Source organism: Impatiens glandulifera, chromosome 2, assembly GCF_907164915.1.
Source record: "Impatiens glandulifera chromosome 2, dImpGla2.1, whole genome shotgun sequence".
Lineage (NCBI taxonomy): Eukaryota > Viridiplantae > Streptophyta > Magnoliopsida > Ericales > Balsaminaceae > Impatiens > Impatiens glandulifera.
The window spans coordinates 8,078,439-8,101,806 of NC_061863.1; the positions used below are offsets into that span (position 1 = coordinate 8,078,439).

A 23,368-nucleotide genomic window follows, 5' to 3' on the forward strand; every position below is an offset into this window, starting at 1 on the left:
TGTTGCTCTCCAGATCCAACGGCTTCAGCAGCTCCACGTGTAAGATTCTCAGCCCTTTGATATTTTTAATTGTGTCTTGTAACAGAAGTTTAGTTGTTATTCTGTGAGCTTGAATGGAGATTCTTAGTTTTGGTGCCATTACTGAGGTTGCTTAGGGTTTATCGTACGTGTTCGAATAATTTGGAGATGAAATTTTGTTTTTTCTTCCTTACTACTTTGTAGATACTTTTATTGGATGATTACAAAACTGTGGCAGATGGAGATAGTGACTGTACAAGTTCCGACTCTCCAATCATGGAATAAATCCAGATGGTTAGCTCGCAATCATAATTTCCATACATAGTCTTGCAAACATTTATTATCATAAACTTCTCTCCCTTTGTTTGTGTTAATAATTGTCACAAAATTCTCAAGTAATTACAGAGATACAATTTTTGTCTGTTTTCAATCCCAACAATTTTTATCTATTACAGTCTCTCATTTTGGATTTTGTACAAAAGAATGTCCTTCTTTTGGGTGAGCTATTCTGATTCAATTGATAGTCTATGTTTTCTTATTTGCTGACTCCTACACTACGGATTGTCCAAACCATAACCATGGGTTTCATCGAAGATTAGCGTTTAAGAATACATATCTTTTCTTTCCAAGGATCTTTTAACTTTGTTCATTTTTTTTTAAGATTAGCAAATTTGGATATAGATGCTGGATGAAAATAGGGGGAGTGGAGTGGATGCCTTACTTGGCTTTGGTTATATGAGCCACTGTAGCCGTAAGACACTGTATAGTCATTAGCAGGTTTTCGCAATCTCTGAAATTCTGGCATTATAACTTTGCCTAAGTCAGGCCGATCTTTCCTTCGCAGCTTGACACAGTTGAGTGACAACTTCGCAAATGAAAACGCCTCCTCAACCAGCCAACTGGGCACGTTAGGGTCCAACATTTGAGTGAAAGTCCCCTTTTCGATCGCTTTCTCAACGTGGTGAGCCAAACCCATTGGAGACCTGACGGTTATTTTTTGAAAAAGTGATTTTTTTCAATTGTAGATACTTTTATTGAATGATGACAAAACTGTGGCAGGTAACAGCGATCCGTTATAAACTTGTGCTTCATCAGATGTAGATAGTGACATAATTTCTATATATAGTCTTGCAAAGATTTATCGTCATAAAATGTTTTCCCTTCTCTTCCTTTGTTTGTGTAAAACTCTTCACAAAGTTCTGAAGTAATTACAGAGATACAATTTTTATCTGTTTTCAATCCCAACAAATTAGTGAAGATGCTATGCAGTAGTTCTCCATCTATTACGGTCTCTCATTTTGGATTTTGTACAAAATAATGACCTTCTTTGGTACCTTTAGGGTGAACTATTCTGATTCATTTGATAGCCTATGTTTTCTTATTTGTTGACTCCTACGGATTGTCAAAACCATAACCATGGGTTCCTTTCTGAGGTTCTTTTTGTTAACTTTGTTCATTTTTTTCTGAAGATTAGCTAATTTGAATATGGATTGGTGTTTGCTGCTATATTGAGACCAGAAGGTAATGGATGATCGACATAATGGAGGAGTGGATGCCTTACCTGTCTGAATTTCATGTTTTGTAAATGAGCATATCAGCAGGGTACTAGAAGAAAGGAGGGAGCACATTATTCCCACATTGCTAGATTAGAAAGGTAATGTTATGAATATAATTGATTAGAATTCAACTTATAATCGCCGGGTTCAGTAGCATGGGCCTGTAACCCAAGCGGGGGCTATAATGTGACTGAATAATGGGTTCAATCAATTGGGTGGGGTTCTGGGTTGCTAATGCTGGCCTGCCCGTTCCAAGCGAAGAGTTAGGACCACGGGTCTGGGCGAAGGCTCAGGCCTGTGTTCCTTTAGAGTGGAGGGCACAGCGCCAGGCTGGTTTCACAGAGCAGCGACTACTTCCCTCTCTTTGCAGTGGAAGGATAACGGGTCGGTGCTGCCCAAACCCTATCAGCCCATTGGTTGGTCCTAATTGGACAATCACTTTTTGGGTAAACCAGCTCCCTTTATTTTCTAAGGTCTTCTTGAATTCATCCTTCAACATCTCTTTCTGTTTTGCTTCTTGCATGATCGAGTATTTGTTAAAACCTAGTTTTGTTTTCATGCCCGACAGAAATGTTAAGAGTGTTATTGTGAAGCGTTAGCAAACGTTGTATGTTTATTCATTCTTTTATGTTATTGCTTTGCTTCATGAAATTAACCCAATCATTCCATTTAACTTTCTAGAATTGAAGAAATACGATTATTTTACTTCCTCTCTTTGCAGTGGAAGGATAACGGGTCGGTGCTGCCCAAACCCTATCAGCCCATTGGTTGGTCCTAATTGGACAGTCACTTTTTGGGTAAACCAGCTCCCTTTATTTTCTAAGGTCTTCTTGAATTCATCCTTCAACATCTCTTTCTGTTTTGCTTCTTGCATGATCGAGTATTTGTTAAAACCTAGTTTTGTTTTCATGCCCGACAGAAATGTTAAGAGTGTTATTGTGAAGCGTTAGCAAACGTTGTATGTTTATTCATTCTTTTATGTTATTGCTTTGCTTCATGAAATTAACCCAATCATTCCATTTAACTTTCTAGAATTGAAGAAATACAATTATTTTACTTCCTCAACTTGCATTAGAAACGGGAATAATATTTGTAGCTGATGATTGATTATAAGGAGATTAGAAACTGTATGAATTTGATTTAAGATATTGAAGTGGAGGCTATGACGGTTAGGGTTCTAGCTTCCTAAATTCAAAAAGAAAAGAAAAACTAGTGTTTTGGTTGTCACTATGTTATTCATTTCTTAAGAAAGTGATCTTATTAGCCTGTTTACATCCTGAAAAGGGAATACTTCAGTTCTGAAGCTAACTTGAAGTCATAAAAAGGGCTTCTTGGTTCATTAGTAATCATTTGCTTGCATTTTGATATGGTTTGTGACTTTCAAATGCAGTTGATACCCTGTTTCAGAAACTACTTCATTATAGTTTCTAACTATTATTTCGAAAGATATTTATGCATTCGAAATATATTATTGTTGGGATGGTTTGAGAGTTTTTTGCTTATATAAATGATATCTTCACCTGTCTTGTTTCTCATCGATTTTCTCTTTTACACACTAAGCTCACGGTTTGTGCATCACCATTTCACTTGAAGGGAATGAAGATTTTGAGGTCTGGAATAAGTTTCGGTGATGTGGGATGGATTAAAGGCCAAGGGAATTTGAAGTTGAGAAAAGATTTCCCTCTTTCAGTAAATAAATCAACCTGTGAAATCTGATCAATTGAAACTATTAGGTTTTTGGAGAACAAGAGACGAATTGAGAAAATAAGATTGTATTCACGATGATGAAAAATTAGGATCGTGTTCTCTATTTATATGACCCTAATTTATACAATGATCCTTCATCTGTATAAGAATATATAAAATTATACTAAACTTTTAATTGGACCTATTACAACTCAATAACTAGGCATTCCTAGCATTACATAAATTATATATAATTCTTACATTCCCTCCTCAAGATGAATATCTTTAAGATTCATCTTGCTTCTAAGATTGAAAAAAGCTTTAAACTCCAATGGTTTAGTGAAAATATCAGCCTCTTGCAGTTTTGAATAAACATGTTCTGGCCGGATGAATCCTTGTTTGAAATTGTCCCGAACAAGATGACAATCAATATCGAGATGTTTTGTTCTTTCGTGGAAGACTGGATTCTCCGTAATGTGAATAGCAGCCTTGTTATCACATCTTAGAGGTATAGGCAGTTTAATGTGTGTGTGGAAGTCTTTGAGCAGAAATGATATCCATTTTAATTTTAGTTCATCTAAAACTGATAAATGTTTTGATTTAATTCATATGGATATTTGGGGACCTTATAAAGAAGTATCCCTTATTGATTGTCCATATATGCTTACTATTGTTGATGATTTTAGTAGATTTACTTGGACATACATGATTAAATCAAAAAGTTCTATTTATCAAATATTCATTGATTTCCATGCTATGATTAAAACACAATTTCAGTCAACAATTAAAATGGTTAGAACTGATAACGGTAGTGAATTTTTAAGTCATCAATGTCAAACAATTTTTAAAAACAATGGTATTATGCATCAAAGGTCTTGCCCTTATACCCCACAACAAAATGGGGTTGTTGAGCGTAAACACCAACATTTATTACAAGTTGCAAGATCTTTGATGTTTCAAGCCAAAGTTCCTTTAATGTTTTGGTCTTTTTCAATTCTGATGGCAACACATATAATAAATAGAATACCTTCATATATTTTAAACTGGGAAAGTCCATTTGATAAATTATACAAAAGAAAACCAGATTTAAATAATATGAGAGTTTTTGGTTGTTTATGTTTTGCCAAAAATAATATTCCTCAAAGATCAAAATTTGAACCGAGAGCAAGAAAATGCATCTTTATTGGGTATTCTTCAGGACAAAAAGGGTTTAGAGTTTTTGATATCGAAAATGAAATCATTTTTGTTTCGAGAGATATAGTTTTTCATGAAAATATTTTTCCATATCAAAAGAAAAAAGGGCTGAAAAATGAAACAAAAATTTCTGTAAAAGAAAATTTTATTTTTTCTGATTCAGATGAAGAATCAGAAATATTGGAGTCAAATGATACATCAATGACAGAAAATTATGATGATCACTTGACCAGCCCTAATGGTGATTCAAATATTTTTCATGATGAACTAGATGAAAACAATTTACAAAATCTTTTGCAGACAGAGCCAAGAAAAAGTAATAGAGAAAAAAGAAAACCTGTCTGGTTTGACAATTATATTGTTAACTCTAATATTGATTCAAATAATAGTAAGGGATACACACCCAATACATTTCCTTACTTCACTAATTGTAAGGACAATGAACATCTTGAATTTTTGGGTAATATTTCTACCATTAAAGAACCTCAAACATACAAAGAGGCTTCTCAAATCAAACATTGGAAAAATGCAATGGATGAAGAATTGAAAGCACTTAAAAATAACCTAACTTGGGATTTAGTTGTACTTCCGAAAGGAAAGAAATCAATTGGTTGCAGGTGGATTTTTAAAACAAAACTCAACCCGAATGGTACAGTGGCTAAGTACAAGGCGAGATTAGTTGCTAAAGGCTACAATCAAAGGGACGGAATAGATTTTCATGATAGCTTCTCACCGGTTGCAAAACCTGTAACGGTAAGACTTTTACTTGCATTAACTGCTGCTAATAACTGGTTTCTAGAACAGGTGGACGTAAATAACGCATTTCTTCATGGAGAACTGGAGGAAGACGTTTATATGACCATCCCTGAAGGATATACTGAAAAAACAGAAACTGCGAATAAGGTTTGTCGTTTAAATAAAACTTTATATGGTTTAAAACAATCATCCCGACAGTGGAATCTTGAATTTACAAAAAAACTTGTTCAATTTGGTTTTGTACAGTCTATGCATGATAATTGTCTCTTTATATACAAAACTGATTCCACTTTTACAGCTTTAATTGTTTATGTTGATGATGTGTTATTAGCTGGAAACAACATGAAAACAATTGAATCAGTTAAAAAACATCTCAATATCAGTTTTTCAATTAAAGATTTAGGCAAAGCAAATTATTTTTTGGGACTAGAAATTTATAGAACTAGAGCAGGTTTATTTGTGAACCAGCGCAAATATGTGCTGGATATTTTAAACGACACAGGGTTGACTGGCTGTAAACAAGCTGATGTTCCTATGATTAAAGGAACAAAATTGAGTAGCTCTGATACCATGAAATCTGATCAATTGAAACTATTAGGTTTTTGGAGAACAAGAGACGAATTGAGAAAATAAGATTGTATTCACGATGATGAAAAATTAGGATCGTGTTCTCTATTTATATGACCCTAATTTATACAATGAAATCATTGCAAAAGCCCGGTTTAGACTAGGTTTAGGATCCATCAAAAGGATTTGTTGTCTTGCATTATCATAGTAATCATTCAATCCCATTAAAAACTGTGTTAACTTGTTAGAAGAATCTAGTTGGATTACCAATTTCGTCATCCTACAACAACATAATGTTCTTGGATCGCAATCACAGCATGGTAAAGGTTCTAGTACTAAAAGTTCATCCCACAATTTTTTGATTTTCGAATAGTACTTCTCAATAGAAAGTGTACCTTGCCGGAGATTGCTTATAACTTTCTGAAGATGGAAAGCTTGTGGGCCATTACTTTCTTGATACCTTTCTTTGATATCAATCCATAAATCTCTTGCTGTGGTTGTGGAAGAATAATTTGTTTTGATTTCTTCTGAAATCGTATTCAAGATCCACGATCTTACCAAGCAATCAACCTTTCTCCATCTATCGAAGTCGTCTGCTTCTTTTGGCACGACAAGTGAACCGTCAATAAACCCTAGCTTCGACTTGGCTTCTAGGGCTAACCGAAGACCACTGCTCCATCCGATGTAGTTTGATCCATTGAACACTGTTGTGCAGATAATCGCTCCTGTATTGTCTGAGTTACGAATCGCAAATAGATCATTATCGTGTCTCTTCTTTCCAGCCATCTTTCTATCTGGTGAATTGGGCGAAAAGTACTTGTTGGATTTTGTTGATGATGAATCCGACGATGAGGATGAAACACTAGATGTATCACTTGCCTCTTGAATATTTTCTTGATCTTCAAGAAGATCCCGCTCTGATACCATGAAATCTGATCAATTGAAACTATTAGGTTTTTGGAGAACAAGAGACGAATTGAGAAAATAAGATTGTATTCACGATGATGAAAAATTAGGATCGTGTTCTCTATTTATATGACCCTAATTTATACAATGATCCTTCATCTGTATAAGAATATATAAAATTATACTAAACTTTTAATTGGACCTATTACAACTCAATAACTAGGCATTCCTAGCATTACATAAATTATATATAATTCTTACAACCTGAAACTATTTAAGTAACATTTGTTTATTTATATTTTGGCTAAGCATTTAATTTGTTAAATATCTAGTTCTTATGGTTTATTATTACTTTAAAATATATAAATAGATATTTTGAATTATTTGTTAGTCAGTCAAAATATAAATATTTTGAATTATTTGTTAGTCAGTCATAAAGACATTCCACGTTCTCTGTCTATACTACTTCTCTGCCAGAGTGAATTCATTAATATAAAAATAATATTTGATTCAAAACATAGTTATTCTCTCTCATAATTATTTATTTAATTTATTTATTCTCTTATTATTTCTTTAAAAAATATAATATAAAATATATATTTTTAGTTGATTTATAAATTTCCGCTTATTATTAATCTAAAATATATAAATAGATAAGTTAACGACAATATATATAAATAAATAAGTTAAAAAAATGTATAAATAAACAATTAACGACAAAATATATAAATAAATAAGATAACACAAAAAAAATAATCATTTTAAATTATGTGTTAGTTAGTCATAATCATCTTTTCACAACCTTCTCTACATACTAAATATAAAATATATAAAAAGATAAATTAACGACAAAAACAAATAAATATTTTGAATTATTTGTTAGTAAGTCATAATTACATTCCACGAAACTCTTAGTCTATCTTTAATTCATATCTTCTATCTCTACTCAACAAACTATTTAAGTAATTATTTATTTAATTTATTTATTCTACTGTTATTTCTTTAAATAAATATAATATAATATATTTTTTAAAATATATAATTTTTAGTTGATTTATAAATTTTCGCTTGTTATTACTCTAAAATAAAATATATAAATAGATAAAGCTCACGACAAAATATATATATGAATAAGCACAAAATATATATATAAATAAGCTAAAAAATGTATAAATAAACAACTAACGACAAAATATATAAATAAATAAAATAACGACAAAAAAAATAAACATTTTAAATTATGTGTTAGTTAGTCATAACCTTTTCACAATCTTCTCTGCATACAAAATATAAAAATAGATAAACTAACGACTAAAAAAATAAATATTTTAAATTATTTGTACATTTCATGCCATTCTCATACTATCTTAACTCCTATTTCCTATCTCTACTCAACAAATAATTTAAGTATTTAATTTATTTATTCTCCTATTATTTCTCTAAAAAAATATAATATACATATATATATATATATTTTATTAGTCGATTGTTATTATTCTAAAATATATATAAGTTAACGACAAAATTTATCTATAAGTATGCTAACAAAATATATAACTAAATAAGCTAAAAAAATATATAAATAAACAAGCTAAGACAAAAGATATAAATAAACAAGCTAACGAACAAAATATATAAAAGTCATATTCACCTTTCACAACATTCTCCTTATACTAATATATAATATATGAATAAACAAGCTAAGGAATATTTTGAATTATTTATTAGTCACTCATTATCACCTTGATATTCTCTATTTATCTTTAACTACTCTATCATTAACAATGTGAATTAAAATATTCACTCATTACACTAAAATATAATTTATACTAAAAATAATATTTGATTTAAAACATAATCATACTCCCTTTTCAACAAATTATTTAAATAATTATTTATTTAATTTATTCATTCTCTTATTATTTCTCTAAAAAATATAGTATAATATATATATATATATATATATATATTTTAAATATATATTTTTAGTTGATTTATAAATTTTCACTTGTTGTTACTCTAAAATATATAAATAGATAAGCTAACGACAAAATATATAAATAAATAAGCTAAAAAATGTATAAATAAACAACTAACAACAAGATAACGAACAAAAATAAAATAAACATTTTAAATTATGTGTTAATTAGTCATAATCACCCTTTTACAATCTTCTCTACATTCTAACTACAAAATATATTAATAGATAAACTAACGACAAAGGAAAATAAATATTTTGAATTATTTATTAGTCAGTCATAATCACACGTTCTATCTTTAACTCCTATATCAATGACAAAGTGAAATTATTAGTATAAAAATAATATTTGATTCAAAATATAATCTGTACTTAACAAATTATTTAAATAATTATTTATTTAATTTATTTATTCTCCTATTATTTCTCTAAAAAAATATAATATAATATATATATTTTTTAAAATATATATATTTTAAAATATATATTTTTAGTTGATTTATAAATTTTCGCTTGTTATTACTCTAAAATATATAAATAGATAAAGCTAACGACAATAAATATATATATATATATATATATTGAAAAAAAAATATATTTATAAACTAATAAATAAACAACTAACGACAAAATATATAAATCAAAAAGATAATTTTTCGCTTGTTATTACTCTAAAATAAAATATATAAATAGATAAAACTCACAACAAAAAAAAATATATATGAATAAGCACAAAAAAATATATATATAAATAAGCTAAAAAAAATGTATAAATAAAAAACTAACGACAAAATATATAAATAAATAAGATAACGACAAAAAAAATAAACATTTTAAATTATGTGTTAGTTAGTCATAATCACATTTTCACACCCTTCTCTGCATACTAAATACAAAATATATAAATAGATAAACTAACGACTAAAAAATAAATATTTTAAATTATTTGTTAGTAAGTCATAATTACATTCCATGTCATTCTCAGTCTATCTTAACTCTTATTTCATATCTTTGTTCAACAAATTATTTAAGTATTTATTTATTTAATTTATTTATTCTCCTATTATTTATCTAAAAAAATATAATATATATATATATATATTTTTTTTTTTTTGTTAGTTGATTGTTATTTTCTAAAATATATATAAATAGATAAATTAACGACAAAATATATCTATGAGTATGCTAACGACAAAATATATAACTAAATAAGCTAAAAAAAATATATAAATAAACAAGCTAAGGACAAAATATATAAATAAACGAGCTAACGACAAAATATATAAAAGTCATATTTCTCCTTATACTAATATATGAATAAACAAACTAACGAATATTTTGAATTATTTATTAGTCAATCATAATCACCCTCCACAATATTCTCTTCTTATCTTTAACTACTCTATCATTGACAATGTGAATTAAAATATTCACTCATTACACTAAAATATAATTTATACTAAAAATAATATTTGATTTAAAACATAATCATACTCTCTCTTCAACAAATTATTTAAATAATTATTTATTTAATTTATTCATTCTCTTATTATTTCTCTAAAAATATAGTATAATATATATATATATATATTTTAAATATATATTTTTAGTTGATTTATAAATTTTTATTTGTTGATACTCTAAAATATATAAATAGACTAACGACAAAATATATAAATAAATAAGCTAAAAAAATGTTTAAATAAACAACTAACAACAAAATATATAAATAAATAAGATAACGAACAAAAATAAAATAAATATTTTAAATTATGTGTTAATTAGTCATGATCACCCTTTTACAATCTTCTCTATATTCTAACTACAAAATATATTAATAGATAAACTAATGACAAAAGAAAATAAATATTTTGAATTATTTATTAGTCAGTTTGAATTATTTATTAGTCAGTGATAATTAAATGGTCTATCTTTAACAAAGTGAAATTACTAGTATAAAAATAATATTTGATTCAAAATATAATCATACTATGTACTTAACAAATTATTTAAATAATTATTTGTTTAATTTATTTATCCTCCTATTATTTCTCTAAAAAAAATATAATATAATATATATATTTTCTAAAATATATATTTTTAGTTGATTTATAAATTTTAGCTGGTTATTACTCTAAAATATATAAATAGATAAAGCTAATGACAATATATATATATATATATATATATATATATGAATAAGCAAAAAAAAAAATATTTATAAGCTAATAAATAAACAACTAACGACAAAATATATCAATAAATAAGATATCACAAAAAAATAAACATTTTGAATTATGTGTTAGTCATAATTACCTTTCACAACATTCTTGGCATACTAACTACAAAATATATAAATAGATAAACTAATGACAAAATAAATAAATATTTTGAATTATTTATTAATCAGTCAAAATAAATATTTTAAATTATATGTTAGTCAGTCATAATCACATTACAATCCAGGACATTCTCTGTCTATCTTTAACTTCAAATTTATTAATATAAAAATAATATTTGATTCAAAACATAGTCATTCTCTCTCAACAAATTACTTAAATAATTATTTCTTTAATTTATTTATTCTCTTATTATTTCTTTAAAAAATATAATATAAAATATATATTTATATATATTTTTAGTTGATTTATAAATTTTCGCTTATTATTACTCTAAAATATATAAATAGATAAGCTAACCATAATAAAAAAATGTATAAATAAACAACTACGATAAAATATATAAATAAATAAGATAACGAAACAAAAAAAATAAACATTTTAAATTATGTGTTAGTAGTTAGTCATAATCAGGTTTTCACAACATTCTATGCATACTAAATACACTTAATGTGTAATAAACGTATTACACATTACGCGTAAGTGTGATATGCGTAAACTCTAATATATAAACATTTTTTATCCCATGTCTCTCTCTCTCCTAAACAATCAAAAGTGAAGATTGCGACTGATGGATCTATCCGAGATTGAAGCGGCTGAAACTTTCCGGCAAATACGATGACCGCAAACACAGTCTCTCCTCTCATTATCGCTTAGTTGAATCACCTCGTCTCTCAGTCCCCTCTCCCCATTAAGGTAGGTTATCCTCATCTCAATGCACTCTTATGTATGCTACAGTTGGACCTAAAACTTGTGACCTCAGTCAACACTTTTCCTTTTTAGACTCTCTATGTAAAAATATCAAAAAAGAGCTCCGTTTGTAACAAACTTAGCAAATATGTTTATATAACGACTATATGTTTTCTTATCGAATCACAAAGGAGATGCTCACTCTCTATGATTCATTTTATATGCACATGCATTGCATTATACTTTGTTACAACTACAAAATTTTCACAACTTTCTCTTTGCAATAGTCCACGACTACGACAACTAATACGACCTCTAGGAAAAGAGATCCAAAATCTGACTGCTCGACAAACTTAAACATTTGCCACCAGTACTTCCTGAAGGCATCATGTCCCATTCTCCTCAGTATTGAAGAATAAAGGAAGCTTTATCTAGACCTCTCGTACACAGTAATGATGAAATCAAGGAAATTCTCCCATAGTACCCCATCAAGAAATGACATTCATGATGGATGACAAACCCATGATTATGCTTCTAGGTTTGGAATGGGGTTACCTGTTATTACACTCATAGTATGTTCAAGCGATTCGGCTACAATGTTGGCCCAGGAAGAGAATCACTCACAAAACTTTGAGAAATTTCTATAAAATCTTAAAATAACAATTACAAGAGTTGTTATCTCTCTCTTATTTTTCTTCCTCTAATAAGAGTAACATACACTTTATTTATACTAAATAAAAAAAAACTCTTAATTTTCTAATTTAATGAAATTTATTGAAAATATTCTATTTTCCTCATTATTGCAAATATTTTGTTTTCTTCATCATTGTAAATCTGCCGTTTTCCTCATTAATACAGATCTTCCATTTATTTGTAAACGTTGTAACAGCCAGGAGTAATACAACATTCTCCCCCTTAGTCCTGGCGTGGTTCGAGATCACGAACACCAATCAGGTGTCGCATCATCACCAGTTTTGATGCTGGCAAAGCTTTCGTAAGTATGTCGGCCTTCTGTTCATCCGTTCGAACAAATTCTACTTTGATTTGACTTCCTTCAACACACTCTCGAATTAAATGATATTTCATGTCGATGTGTTTGCTACGACCATGAAAAACTGGGTTTTTCATGAGTGCAAGTGCAGACTTGTTGTCAACGTAGAGTTTCACTGCCTTAGGTTTCAAACCACTTAGTTCAAACAACAATGATTTCAACCAAAGTGCTTGACACGCTGCCGCTGCTGCAGCCATGAACTCTGCTTCACATGAGGATAATGCCACTGTTTTCTGTTTCTGGGAGTTCCACGAAACAAGACTATCGTTAATGTAGAACGCCATGCTCCCCGTACTTTTCCGGTCATCTAGGTCACCTGCGAGATCACTATCAGAGTAACCCACTATTTCCTCGTCACCGCCTCCTTTTCGAAACACTAGACCTAAGTGTATAGTGCCTTGAAGGTATCGAAGCACCTGCTTCACTGCCTTGTGATGTATCTCAGTTGGCCTCTCCATGAATCTACTGACAACACCAACAGCATAAGAAAGATCTGGTCTTGTATGAAGGAGATATCGCAAACAACCAATGACTCTTCGATATTCAGTTGCATCAATCGGTTGTCCTTCGGGATCCTTATAGAGTTGAGCCCTATGCTCCATTGGTGCCTTTGTTGAGTTACAATCAAGCATTCCAAATTGGTTCAGCACCTTTTTGGCATATGTTGTCTGCTTGATCGATACACCTCCTTCGAACTGATCTACCTCGATTCCAAGGTAGTATGAAAACAATTCGAGATCACTCATCTCGAACTCCCCCATTATCTGCTTTTTGAAAAGTTTGACACCCTTTGGATCTCCACCTGTTAAAATAAGATCATCCACGTAAATACCAACAATAATTCGGGTATTACCGTTGTCTCTTGTGTACACCGCTTGCTCCTGTGTACACTTTTCGAAGCCCATTTTCTTCAAACTTTTGTCCAACTTTAGATTCCACGCACGAGGAGCTTGCTTTAGGCCATACAATGCCTTTTTTAATTTAAGCACCATATTCTCCTTCCCTGTTGCCTTGAATCCTTCCGGTTGAGTTACGTACACTTCCTCTTCCAGTTCTCCATTGAGAAAAGCTGACTTTACATCGAGATGATAAATTTTCCAACCACAATTGGCTGCCAAGGCAAGAATGACTCGAATTGTGTCCATTCGAGCAACTGGAGCGAAGGTTTCTTAGAAGTCAATGCCTTGTCGTTGCACATATCCCTTTGCAACTAAACGAGCTTTGTGTTGGATCACCTCACTATCTGAGTTTTTCTTGAGCTTAAATACCCATTTGAGTCCAATTACCTTGTGTCCGACTGGCAATGGGACGAGAGACCACGTCTCATTCTTCTCGATGGCTTCAATTTCTTTAGTCATTGCTTCTTCCTATTGTGGTTGTCCAACCGCTTCATTGTAGCAAGAAGGTTCCTCCGTCTGTGCTAACATCAAGTCTTCAAAATCAAGTGTCACTCGAGGTGTTTCTTCCAAGATATCGGTCATGTTCTTGTATCGAACAGGTCCTTCATCACTCCCAATGTGTCCACTTGACCATGGAGCGGGTAAACCATCGCCTTGGTCTATTTGTTCAGTCACTTGCTCGAGTTGTGGAGGATTCGAGACAGCCTCTTGGAACATTTCTGAAGTATACTGTCCTCTTGTCGATCCACTCTCAAATGGGATCGTTCGAATTCCAACATGCTCGTGATTAACCTCTTCGTAAACTTTGAAGGGTTGATCACTCTTTTCATTTTGCCAATCTCATGCTGCACTTTCTTCGAACACAACGTCACGACTCACATGGATCTTGTCATTTTGTGGTTCGAGCAACCTGTGTGCCTTACTTCCTTCTTCGACACCTAAATAGACAAACGACTGACTTCTGTCGTCTAACTTTTTTAGATGGGGAGTGGTCACCTTGGCATGCGCAGTACACCCAAAAACACGAAGGTGCGCTAGGTGTGGCTTCATTCCAGTCCACATCTCAAATGGAGTTTTGTCTCGAACAGCTTTGGTTGGAACCCGATTGAGAAGATAGACTGCATGACGAACTGCCTCCCCCCAATACATGCTCGGGACTGCCATGCTTTTGAGCAACGACCTAGCCATGGCCATAACTGTTCGATTACGCCTCTCCACCACACCATTTTGTTGAGGAGAGTATGGTTCTGTGAATTGTCGCTCTATCCCTGCTTCTTCACACATCTCTCTAAATTCCCTCGAGAAGAATTCACCTCCTCTATCTGAACGAAGGACTTTGATTCGAAGTCCGGTCACATTCTCGACCAATTGCTTCGTCTTCTTAAACGAAGAGCATGCTTCGTCCTTTGTTTTCAACATATGGAGCCACGTCCACCTGGAATTATCATCAACAATCAGCATGAAATATCGATTTCCTCCTGGGGTTGATGGCGTGATTGGCCCACATAAGTCAATGTGCAACAATTCGAGTGGCTTTTTCGCTCGAAACTTGGCTTCTAACGCAAACGGTTGTCTCGTTTGTTTTGCAACTAGGCATGTTCGACAAAGTTGTTTTGGAGGAGAAATTTTTGGAACACCAGCAGTCATTCCCTTATTTATGAGGGACTTTAGTGCTTGGAAGTTAACATGACCGAGACGAGCGTGCCATAACCATGCTGGATCTTCAAGATTAGCTAAAAGACAAACCGTTTTTGCTAATTTCAAGCAAATTTGATATAGTCGATTATGCGTTCGTCTCACTTTCATGATAAGGCATGAAGGGTTCTTAGCGAAGACTTCAAGCTCTTCTCCATCCATCACCACCCTATGACCTGTCTCGGTAAGTTGCCCGAGACTCACTAGATTACTTTTTAAAGAAGGAATGAAAAAAACTCCTTCGAGAAGCCATTGGTCGCCATTTTTGCATTCGAACTTGATAGAACCTTTACCACAAATTTGTACCATGGAATCATCTCCGAACTTCACCTTTCCAGTGACTGCCTCGTCTAGTTCAAAGAACTTCTCTTTATCGCCAGTCATGTGATTGCTAGCACCATTGTCCAAGAACCAAGCATCTCTTGATGTCTCATCGTTCTTAGCTTCTATAATTTCTGGAGTCAGCTTCATTTCATTCAGCATGACAACATTGATTGGTGGAATCTCCTCCGAGATTGCCATAAGTAATGCTGGTTCGACGTTGTCTGCGTGGGTAAGATGTGATACCTCGTTCTTCTTTGCTCGACATTGTGTTGAGTAATGTCCCATCTCGTTGCAATTAAAACAACGAATGTGACTCTTGTCTCGAGGAGCTTTTCGACCACCTGAACCACCTTCTTTGTCTTTCCGAGATGGTGCTCTTCGGCCTCCTCTCCCTTGGACTCTACCTCGGGTTCTACCTCCTTGACCACGGGTCCCACTATCTGTGGAATCCTTTTCCCACTGGTTCAATGAGTCTTCCTCGTCCTTTTTCAACCGTGCCTTCCACTCCTCCTGAGTGAGTAGCACTTGTCCTTCGTTTCCTCCAAAGTTTGTGTTTTTCTTGCGCGTACGCTCCTCGAAGACCTTCAGCCTTCCAACAACTTCCTCAAATGTTAACGTCTCGAGGTTGTAAAACTACTCGATGCCGGCTACCACACTGATAAACCTTTCTGGCACGGTGTCGAAGAGCTTCTTTACTATCGCAATATCATTTAGTGTTTCTCCAAGGCTTGAGTACCTGACTGATATGGATGTGAGTCGACCAGCATATTGATCGAGCGACTCACTGTCGTTCATATGCATCCTATCAAACTCACTCTTCAATGTCTGCAATCGTGCATTCTTCACTCGGTCTGCGCCGACGAACCTCGTCTTGAGACAATCCCACACTTCCTTCGCCGTCTTCTTATTTGCCACCTGCATTAGAAGATCCTCCGGAAGTGCTTGTAGAAGATGTGATCTCGCCTTCTTATCAAGTCGGACATCAATCTCTGTGCCTTCTACTGACTCGACTGCCTCTCATACTCCTTGGTCCTCCATCATAGCATGTACACGAATCACCCAACTGATGTAGTTCGTGTGTGTTAGCTGCGGATAGTGGAATATGCCATTGTTTTGCTGCGCTCCTGATGATCTTGCACCCTTCGACATTTGATCCCACCGGATGATTTTGGGCATTCACCTGATGCTCTGATACCAAATGTTGGCCCAGGAAGAGAATCACTCACAAAACTTTGAGAAATTTCTATAAAATCTTAAAATAACAATTACAAGAGTTGTTCTCTCTCTTATTTTTCTTCCTCTAATAAGAGTAACATACACTTTATTTATACTAAATAAAAAAAACTCTTAATTTTCTAATTTAATGAAATTTATTGAAAATATTCTATTTTCCTCATTATTGCAAATATTTTGTTTTCTTCATCATTGCAAATCTGCCGTTTTCCTCATTAATGCAGATCTTCCATTTATTTGTAAACGTTGTAACAACCAGGAGTAATACAACAACAACTATATAGAGGTCGCCTTCGCTGTAGACTGGCCAATCGATCACATGGTCTATGTAGAATATCTAGAGAAATGACACAATGTCTTCCAAATGAATATATGCAAAAGCGAAGGAAGTACTTGAATGTCATTCTTCAATAATACGAGCAGGTCAAAGAAAATGAAGAGGAGGAAGTTGCTAGTGTGGGAACATGCTATAGTTGGATCTAAAACTTGTGACCTCAATCAACACTTTTCCTTTTTAGACTCTCTATCTAAAAATATCAACAAGAGAGCTCCGTTTGTAACAAACTTAGCGAATATGTTTATATAACGACTCTATGTTTTCTTATCGAATCACAAAAGAGATGCTCACTCTCTAGGATTCATTTTATATGCACATGCATTGCATTGTACTTTGTTACAACTGCAAAATTTTCACATCTTTCTCTTTGCAACAGTCCACGACTACGACAACCGATACAGCCTCTAGAAAAAGATATCCAAAAACCGAACATTTTATATGCCACCAGATGACCGAAGAACTCATAGTACCTGAAATGGTTTCTGTGATCAAATTTAAGAAATTGAATGAATCTTTGCAACATGTGACAGAACAACATGAGGAAGTAATCAATCCACTGGGATTATAACATATTTCAACGGTTGACCAACCACCGCTAACAGAATATGCTAACAGAATATGAACGCCAAATAACTTAAGTTCAAGCCATGTAAGTAGAAATGTAAGCCAGCTAAACAAGATAGCTAAGGGCAAAAACACTAATGAACACTATGACCGGCAAAAACACTAAGTTCAATTTTTTTTTTTAATTTACTTCTCCAATCATGGAATAAATCCAGATGGTTAGCTCGCAATCATAATTTCCATACATAGTCTTGCAAACATTTATTATCATAAACTTCTCTCCCTTTGTTTTGTTTGTGTTAATAATTGTCACAAAATTCTCAAGTAATTACAGAGATACAATTTTTGTCTGTTTTCAATCCCAACAATTTTTATCTACTACAGTCTCTCATTTTGGATTTTGTACAGAAGAATGTCCTTCTTTTGGGTGAGCTATTCCGATTCAATTGATAGCCTATGTTTTCTTATTTGTTGACTCCTATGGATTGTCAAAACCATAACCATGGGTTTCATCGAAGATTAGCGTTTAAGAATACATATCTTTTCTTTCCAAGGATCCTTTAACTTTGTTCATTTTTTTTTTTTTTTGAAGATTCTAGCAATTTTGGATATGGATGCTGGATGAAAATAGGGGCAGTGGGTGTCTTACCTGTCTGAATTTCATGTTTTCTAGTATGTATGGTAAATGAGCAAATCAGCAGGGTACAACAAGTAGGAAGGAGGGAAGACATTATTCCCACATTGCAAGATTAGAAAGGTAATTTTATGAATTTAATTGAATAGAATTCAACTTATTTGCCGGGCTCAGTAGCATCAGCCTGTAACCCAAGCGTGGCTATAATGTGACTGAATAATGGGTTCAATTGGGTGGGGTTAGGGGTTGCTAATAATGCTGGCCAGCTCGTTCCAAGCGAAGAGTTTGGACCTCGGGTCTGGGCGAAGGCTCAGACCTTTGTTCCTTTAGAGTGGAGGGCACAGCGCCATGCGACTACTTCCCTCTCTTTGCAGTGGAAGGATAACGGGTCGGTGCTGCCCAAACCCTATCAGCCCATTGGTTGGTCCTAATTGATAGATTATAAACTGATCTATTAAGTTCATATTATATTTAGCCAAATAACCGAACCAACCCCCTGATGCTTTGATCATCCCTAACATGACATAGTATTGGAGAAATAAAATGAAGCATCTAAAATATGTATCTTTCTTGTTGTGTTGACAGTCGATTCAATTTTGGTATTCTCCACCATTCTTGTATCTCTTCGGCTTGGTTAGTTAGTTACCCATGCTGATATTGCTTCTCGAGCTCTCGTACCCAGCTGATCGACCATATGAGCTCATTTCATCCTTCACAAAACATCATGTAAGATTAGTTAGACAAATTATTACTTACAAAAAATGTTATTAAGATGTTTTTGCTCTTACACTTGTTAAGGATACTTGGCTTTGGTTATATGAGCCACTGTAGCCTTCATATGGTGAGTAAGACACAGTATGGTCAGCAGCAAGTTTTCGCAATCTCTGAAGTTCTGGCAGTTATTATCTGAAGGAACATGATTCCTAACGAATAAACATCGGATTTTACACCAAGCATTCCGGTTTGTTGATACTCGGGATCTATATAACAGAATGTCCCGGCTGTCGACGTCATTCTATATTGAGTGACGGTGTCTGCTACTGAAGGAGGGACTAGTCTTGCCAAACCGACATCGCTAATCTTGCTCACGAAGTTGTGATCTAGTAAAATATTTCCGGGTTTTAGATCACGATGGACAATTGGCTCCGGTTTGGTTTGGTGGAGAAATAATAAGCCTACCGCGATTTCACTCGCTATGCGAAACCTTTGTTGCCATGTTAGAGATGTGGTGTTTCCTTTACGTAGAAGTCGGTCTTCTAAGCTTCCATTAGACATGTACTCGTAAACAAGACAGCCATATTCCGGGCAAGCACCTAGGAGTAGGACCATGTTTGGATGCCTTATGCAGCTAAGCACTTCAACCTGCATCCATCAAATTGTTGTCATCAGTCTCGTAACCAAATTCTTTAGTTGTATCTTGATTCCACTATGAGCTTGTTTGAAGTGGGGATTCTTAAAAAATATTCGAAAAACCCGGTTTCTTTGTGTGTGTGTATTGTCCTATATGCCCTTTTAATTGTAGATGAAAAGACAATAAAGATATTTTAGAACTTTTTTCTTTTTATCTGCGACCCTGTTTATTCATGGGGTGGTTAGCATGACCTCAACAATAATTCAAGACCTTGTTTGATCTTGGATATTTGAATGACTAAGTGAATATTTTCAAATAATCTTGTTTGATGTAGGTTATTTTGATCAAATATTGTTATTCCCTTCGAGTAATTTGTACCTTTGCATTTGACCTTCCCCATCAACCACAAATTCATGCATGTATTTACGGAAGGATTCACATATGTCATCTTACCTTTATTTTAGGCATTCCTCATAATCACAAATTTACACACAAATTTACGTAAGAATTCACATATGTCATCTTACCCTTAACCACAAATTCACATATGGCATCACACCAAGTATGCATTATTTTAATATTTATAAATTCGCATCAATGAGACTCGAACTCTAATCTAAAATATGAAATGTGAACACTTTAATCACTATACCACTTATGATGGTTGAATTTAATTTAAATTTTAAATTTATATAGTTAGTTATTGTTAATTCATTAGACAAAATCTATTGAAACTCACAGCCATTAATGTATTATTAAAAATTTAATAATAAAAAAATATATAAAATGGCTTCGCCCGGACTCGAACCGAAGACCTTCAGTGTGTTAGACTGGCGTGATAACTAACTACACCATGAAACCATGTTGTTATTTTCCCAGACTTGAACAGGAGACCTTCAGTGTGTTAGACTGACGTGATAACCAACTACACCACGAAACCATGTTATGATTTTATTATTCATTAAATAAAAATCTATTTAAACCCATAGCCATTAATGTATTATTGAATATTGACTAAACTGAGTTTTATGAACTTGAATCGAACTTATGTAATAAAAAATATATAAAATAGCTTCGCCTGTACTCAAATTGGAGACCTTCAATGTGTTAGACTTATGTAGAGCTAAAAATGAGTCAAGTCGCTCGTGAGCTGCTCGCGAGCTGCTCGGTCAAAGCTTGACTTGAGTTTAACTTTGTTTAAGTTCAAGCCGAACTCGAGCCAGCTCGTTTAATATTCGAGACGAACTCGGGCTCATATAATACTTGTTCGATGGCTTGTCGAGCTTTTTCGAGCCTAATAATATATATATATATATATATTTAATTTTAAAATTTAATATTGGAGTGCGTCTTTATCATGGCGGGAAAAGAACAAACAACCACCAATCTCAATCAAAGGGAATTCAAGTACAAATAGGAGAGCATATCACACTTTCACACGTTTCTCTTATCTCTCGAAAAACCAACCACCGACCTGAATCGACTTATTATCCCTCGACAAACTAACAACAAATTTCAATGTTATCGGCCTCTTATTCATCAGTAAACCAATTACCAATCACAGTCAACCTCTCATCTCGTAAAATCACACTTTCACACTTACATTCCTTAGATTCCTCAACAAACCAACTACAAATCACAATTGAACTCTAATCTTATGACTTTACGAATCTTTGTTACCGACATTTTTATCCCTTGGAAAATCAACCACCAATCACTAATCTCAATTACACTTTCACACACCTATTTTATCCTTCGAGAAATCAACCACTAACCCGAATCGATTTATTATCCCTCGACAAACTAACCACAAATTCCAATGTTACCAGCCTCTTATTCATTGGTAAATTAATTACCAATCACAATCGACCTCTCATATCGTAATCTCACACTTACATCCTCTAATCCCCTGGAAAACCAACCACCAATCTCAATCGACTTATAATCTCGTGACTTTACAATTTATTGTTACCGACATTTTATCCCTTGGTAAACCAACCACCAATCATAATGTTACTGACCTCTTATTCCTTGACAAACCAATTACGAATCCAAATCACATTTTCACATGCCTCTTATTTCTCGGTAATCCAACCACCAATCTCAATCACACTTTCACACACATATTATCCCTCGATAAATCAACCACCAATCTCAATCGACCTCTAATCTCATCACATCACAATCCTTTATTACCGATCTCTTATCCTTTAGCAAACCATAACTCAATCACACTTTCACAAGTCTCTCATCCCTTGACAAACCAACAATCAATCTCAATCACACTTGTATACACCTCTTATTCGTCGGTAAGCTAACCACCAATTCCAATAATATTTTCACATGCTTCAAACCAACCACCAATTTCAATCACATTTTCAAATGCCTCTTATTCCCATCTCAATCACAGTTTCACGTGTCTCTTATCCTTTAATAACCACCCACCAATCTCAATTGACCTATAATCTCGTGACTTCAAGATCCTTTGTTACCAACCTCTTATCTCTCGATAAACCACATCCGAATCAAACTTTCACATGTCTCTTATCCTTAGGAAAACAAAACACCACTCTCAATTGTTATCGGCCTATTATCCCTCGATAAACCACATCACAATCATACTTGGTTAAAGGTTGTACTTGTTTTGTTAGGTTATAAGTTCAAAACATACATATAACATTTTAAATTTTATTTTTAACTGTTTCAAATTTATTGGCCGGTCAACTCATGATTTTACCCAAATATCCATTTATTCTCACAAATATATCCAAATTAACCGCAACTCTCGACCCGACAAACCAAACAAATTCAAATTATGCAATATATATATATATATATTAGTTAGTTAAAAAGTTCAACTTATAATTTGTTTTGAATGTCTCATCACTCATGTTAATTAATTTGGGGTTGAATTTAAAATATAAAGTAGTATTAGTTTAGTTGTTAAAATGTTGTACTTGTTTTTATTATATTTCAAGTTCAAAATTACATATAACATTTTAATTTTTTTTATAACCATTTTAAGTTTATAGGCAGGTCAACAAACGATTCGACTCAAGTATTCATTTACTCTCACATATATATCCAAATTAACCACAACTCTCGACCCGATAAACCAAACAAATTCAAATTAAGTATTATTATATCTATAGATATCATTATTATATTAATTTTCTTATAAACTTAATAAAACAAAATTTATGTAATTTTATATAACATTATACAATTTTTTTTTATATATTCTAACCCAACTATATAAATAATATGATAAGTTTGTAAAAAATAAAATTCTAATATAGAAGATTCAACTATCTTAAATTTTTTTGAAAGATAACTTCAATTATGAACTCTGAATTCAATAAGAATGAATAAAGAAATATAGTAATTGAACACATCAATCCTAAGATTTTGGTAAGAATCTCTACACAATTTTTTTTTAATTTTAAAAGATTTTTAATTTAAAAGATATGTATTTCAATCTTAATCTTAATAATAATGACAATGACAATATTTTATATAAAAATATAAAT

General features: G+C 32.7%; 2 protein-coding genes across 2 annotated transcripts; both read right to left on the reverse strand.

Annotated features, from left to right (window-relative positions):
• Window positions 1–5,882: 5,882 nt before the first annotated feature.
• Window positions 5,883–6,704, reverse strand: LOC124924279. Its single transcript, XM_047464338.1, has one exon. It carries the CDS (start codon window positions 6,702–6,704, stop codon window positions 5,883–5,885), a length of 822 nt encoding a protein of 273 aa, XP_047320294.1.
• Window positions 6,705–19,348: 12,644 nt separating this feature from the next.
• Window positions 19,349–19,816, reverse strand: LOC124924281 (U-box domain-containing protein 52-like). The gene has a single exon (XM_047464339.1). It carries the CDS (start codon window positions 19,814–19,816, stop codon window positions 19,349–19,351), a length of 468 nt encoding a protein of 155 aa, XP_047320295.1.
• Between the last annotated feature and the right edge of the window lie 3,552 nt (window positions 19,817–23,368).

Bases quoted from the DNA above. Each gene is read 5' to 3' on its own strand.
- LOC124924279 (XM_047464338.1), bottom strand. From the start codon at position 6,704: ATGGTATCAGAGCGGGATCTTCTTGAAGATCAAGAAAATATTCAAGAG.
- LOC124924281 (XM_047464339.1), bottom strand. From the start codon at position 19,816: ATGGTCCTACTCCTAGGTGCTTGCCCGGAATATGGCTGTCTTGTTTAC.